The sequence below is a fragment of the Macadamia integrifolia genome, chromosome 6, assembly GCF_013358625.1.
Source record: "Macadamia integrifolia cultivar HAES 741 chromosome 6, SCU_Mint_v3, whole genome shotgun sequence".
Classification (NCBI taxonomy): Eukaryota; Viridiplantae; Streptophyta; class Magnoliopsida; order Proteales; family Proteaceae; genus Macadamia; species Macadamia integrifolia.
In genome coordinates, this window is record NC_056562.1 from 14,790,718 (window position 1) to 14,795,670 (window position 4,953).

The 4,953-nt window shown below is 37.6% G+C and overlaps 1 protein-coding gene across 1 annotated transcript in view; it reads left to right on the forward strand.

Annotated features, from left to right (window-relative positions):
• Positions 1–2,678: 2,678 nt before the first annotated feature.
• Positions 2,679–4,953, forward strand: part of LOC122082821 (ATP synthase subunit d, mitochondrial) — a 7,492-nt gene continuing 5,217 nt past the window's right edge. The window contains exons 1-2 of the mRNA XM_042650598.1: positions 2,679–2,955; positions 3,677–3,758. Coding sequence (XP_042506532.1) covers positions 2,785–2,955; positions 3,677–3,758 — 253 coding nt within the window. The 5' untranslated portion in view covers positions 2,679–2,784. The remainder of the gene's footprint in view (positions 2,956–3,676; positions 3,759–4,953) is intronic.

Here is a 4,953-nt window from a genome sequence, read left to right on the forward strand (position 1 = left end):
CTCCAATTAATTGGAGAGAAGACAGATCAGAAGGGGGGGTGGTTTCACATGTTCATGGTGTTAGCAGCAGTAGGCAAAGGAAAAAGTGTTAAATAGGAGGGGGGGAAAAAAAACAAAAAAAACCCAGCTCAATTAGTCTATATTTAGGCCATGATTGTTAGACTGGACTGAATTAGAAAGGAAAGGCGGTTGAAAAGCGATCTATTGACTGCAGGAAGCAAGCCACCTCGGGTGGAAATGCCAGGCAAATGATTGTTGAACATCTGGTTCGATAACATACATATAGGATTTCTCAGATGAAACTGGTGATTATTACCTTTCTTTTTGGTATGAAAATTTGTGCTTGATCCCCACACATATTGGACCATAAAATTTTTGTGTAGCTTTTTACCAAATCCCCATTTTGCCGCACTACTTCCAGTTTGTATACCCTTTTAGAACCTTAAAACTGCCATGAATAGTAATTTTCTTATCTGCAGCTTCTGTAAAGACAAGTAATGGAGGTTGTAATAAACCCTTAAAAATTATATGATGCCTTGGGAGCAGGAATCCTAAAAGGAGAAAAGAAGTGAATTTGCTGGAGCTTTCAGGTTAATAAATCTGGTCATAAATGCCATATATTCGTTTTTTATTGATTCTGAAGCTTGATTGTTTTGCAGTTTTCTTGTTTGTTCTTCCTAATGATTAATAAAAGAACTCTCTATCTGGTTCTTCATCTATGATTTTGGTCTTGGGTTGGGTTTACCAAATTTTAGAACCTAGAATTGGTCTTATTAGACTTCTGGTTTCAAATCAGCTGAAATGGGCAAGATTTCTCATTGACACCCTTTGGGGTGTCATTTATAATCTCACTTTTTGCCACTTTTAGTTTCACCCAGGTAGTTGAAAAATATGCAATGCTGGGATAACTTTTGGGCGAGTCTGTGGCACAACGGTTAAGTTGCACTATTGCAGCATGTTGGTCACAAGTTCAAAGGCTGAAAACAGTCTCTTCTGCAAAGCAATGGGTAAGGTTGCATATAACTTGCTCCTCCCAGATCCCACAATGGTGGGAGCTTAATGCACTGGATTGCTCTTTTTGAGACAACTTTTGTGAAAACATTATGATAAATCACTTTAAAATTATTTTAATTTTAAAACTTTTTTGAGAAAAAAAAACATTGTTATATTCTTACTTTGAAGCATGGCTTAAGCCAATGTTCTCATGTGTTTATCTGTCTCTTTCATCTGTGAAAAGACATCATTGCCCCTTGTTTATCAGATGAGAGAGATGGACATAGAGCACTGGTGCTCTTAAACAAAGAACCACTTGCCAACATTTTTTTTTTTAACCCTTGATTTAAATAACTTTTAGGAATAAAACAAGCAACAATTAAAATAAAGTTACAAATTTCAAATACATTTATCAATGTGTCATTTTGAATTGTCCCAAAATAAAACACCAGAAAAAAAATTCTGAAAAATCCAAAAAATTGCATATACTATAAAATTGGGGAAATGACTCTTAGGGTCTAAGGTGTTTGTCATGCCTTCCACTAGTCTCATTTTTAAGTCTCTTTTTTTATTTATTAATTCTTAGTGTGGTCCTTATGCCCAAACATTGTGGGGGCGAATATGACAGCCTCATGGAACACAGAATTCATATTCCTAATGATGCTTCTAAATGTGTGCTCCTAAATGTGTGCTCATGGGTCTCAGCATCTGACTTTTAGGAACGCTTTTTCTTTTAATTTTATTAACAAAAAATTGGAAATTCTTTAATTTTTTCCATTTTCTTGATATTTCTCTATATTTTTTGCAAAATAATCATCCGAATGGATTTATCAACCACAAAAATGTATATCTAACATCTAAGTACCACAAGCATCAAGCACAGACAAAAAATTAACAAGAAAACAAAAAAAAAAATGTGGTTTCAATAGAATTGACGTTGTGGTAGAGTCGTGGAAACACTTGTTTCTTCCATATTTTGGACCTTAGTTCCATCGAACAATATGCAACTGTTGAAACATGGAAGAATTGAAATCTTAGATCAAAATACTATGTATGGATGGTATGAATTGCCTAAACAAGAATTCTTGAACAATGAACAACTTACACACTCTAGGACGTACCTGCATCGAGACATAGTGAGTGAGGAAAGATCGTGCTACCTCACGTTGAAAATACTGTTGCACATCTTCTCATTAGTTGAGTCTACTAATGTGTACCAACGCTAAGAGAAAACGTTCTCTGGCCCCCACCCAAATTGAATGGAAACTCATCTACCGCAGGGGTCAAAAGCGCAGGAACACTATCAAGGGGTTACTTTTGGGAGGTCTACAAAACACTGGGCCTGATTCAAGAAAACTGTTAATGCTAATATCATTCCAAAACTCCAAATCTCACCTTTCGATGGAAGATTTAAGTGAAACTTTGCTTATTTATTTTCCAACAGAAAAACAATCTTTGCTTAATAAGTAAGCAGAAAACTGACCGAACTAGACCCAATTTACACCCTTCGTTGTGTAGGCTCGGCCGATTTATTGGGCTTCGATGTACCCAAGACGGTTCTCCGGGAGTCTGAAATCTGAACCCGGAGATAACCTAAGCCTGGTTCGTGATCAATCCGGTTCTTCCAGTACTGTCTCTCCTCACATAGTAGTTAATCACCTATTCCTTTTTTGCTCCTTTTTACTGGTTTCGTATCAATTCCTTAAGACCGAGAGGCCATTGTTTCATTCGTTGTCGAGAGAAAGACGAAAGCAAAATCAAGAAGAAGAAGATCATCATCGATAAGGGGCCATGAGTGGTGCAGGGAAGAAGATAGCCGATGTGGCTGCGAAGGCATCCAAAGGCATTGATTGGGATGGCATGGCGAAGCTCCTGGTCTCGGATGAGGCTCGCAAGGAGTTCGCTAATCTCCGCCGTACTTTCGAGGAAGTCAACTCCACTCTCCAGACCAAGTTCAGTCAGGTAAAACAGTCCGCTTCTTCATCCATTACTTTTCCTCTCTATCTCTTCGTTTACTCATCTTTAATTTCGATCTTCTTCTCAGCTTCATCTTCATTTTCTTTTCGTTTCTTTTCTTTTTTATCTCTCCCTCCCGTTCTAGGTTTTTGGTGGGTTTTCTTCTTAGGTATGCGGAACCTAGGTTCTCGCTTGATGTATTAGGAACATCATCGTTTCAACCTTTGAGCGGAGGTTGCGTTGAAAATTAGGGTTTCGTTTTGATGGAATACAATTAAATTCGACGAATCCAAGGATTTTGATATTCTTTAATTGATCAGAGCTTCTTCATTTCCTCCATTACAATTCTTGATTTGTAGGACTAGATTTTCCTGATAGATTGCCATGGCCTTGCCGCTATCTTTTCTCAACTACAAACAGTGTGCGTTTTGAACCATTCCGTTAATAGATATGACCCATTAATACGACCCTGCCGGACCATGGGGGTCTAGTTTGGTACCGAAATTTCTAGCTACGAATAGAGAGAGAGAGAGTTGTGCTCGAAGTTTATGCGTAATTTCATTCTATCCTATAATTTAGAAAGACTATCTGTTTTGTGGTCGACCAGCTTCTGCCAAGACATCAACTAGTTTAACGTTGCCTCAACTCTCAGGAGGGGCAGATGTCTCTGCATGATTTGCTGCCTCGAAAATTCCATTCATTGATTTTTCTTTTTTCAACTTTTCAGGAACCAGAACCCGTAAACTGGGAATACTACAGAAAAGGAATTGGCTCTCGCTTGGTGGATATGTATAAACAAGCCTATGACAGTATGTTTTATTCCTGACTGATGTGTGAAAGTTTTGGCCTTTTGTTTTTGTTCATATCTTTGCCTTTTCAGGTTGTAGTCTGATCATACTATATGGAACTTTCAGTTTGGGGTTCTGGTTGCTTGAAGATGGAATATTTCTACCTCTGGTTGCTACTGTTATACCCTTATACTCTTTCTGGAGAATCCTTGTGACAGTAGATGAGGTTAATTTCCTTTAAACCAGGCATAATATTTTTAATAGAAACATTTCGAAAATTATTTAAAAAAAAAGAAGTAAATGTTGGAAACAAATTGAAACAGAATTAGGAAGAAATCTTAAGTACTCTATCTTTGTGCTTTGAGTTATAGGGGCATGCCGGTCCATACAAGCATTAAAGTGTATATAGAAGATAAATATGTTTATTATGTTTTCTTTTCATATTTTTATACTAGTTGTATCGTTATCCAGTGCTAGTCCCTCCTATGCTGGGTCTTGGTAGGGGTGAGTTTTGAGTCGGTCCTAATCCTCGGTATTTTTTCACCAAGTTGCTGCCCTCAAGACTCGAACCTGAGCATTTTCCCTAGCAGTTGTATCATGTGTCTAACTCTTCCTTTTTTAATAACCCATTGTTGTATTCGGTATCAAAGAATATTGGAAATCGGATGTGACTAATTTAATTGTTCAACAAAAGAAAAACAATGCAACTAGTTTATTGATAAGGTGTCAGTCTTGATGCAGATGCGGCTGCCCTTTCTTGGTTGGACCAGCATGACCGGCTTTGGAAGCCAAGAGCCAAGAAGAACCGGTCCAACCCAGGGTTTTGGTCCAACAAGGGTTGGAAATAAAATTAGTAGTTTACTTAGTATTTTATTTCATGCTTTTATTTTCCAGACTTGAACGTAGGAGTAGGATTTACTTCCTTGCTTTGGTTTCCTTTTTATAGTTGTTTCCTAGTTTAGGCTAGTTTCCATTTCAGTTAAGTTTCTAATTTCATGTTCCTATTTTCCTATATATTGGTTGTAATCGATTGAAGATTTAGAGAGTGACTTTGATTATTGAATGAATGTGTTGAGTGTGATTCTCCTTTTTCCCCCTCTCTACTCTGATTTTCCCTCTCTTCCCTAAGGGTTCTCCATCAACTTGGTATTAGAGCCGAAGGATCCTCCTTCGTTTTCTTCCTTTTCCCATTCTCTGTTTTTGGTTCTACCATGAC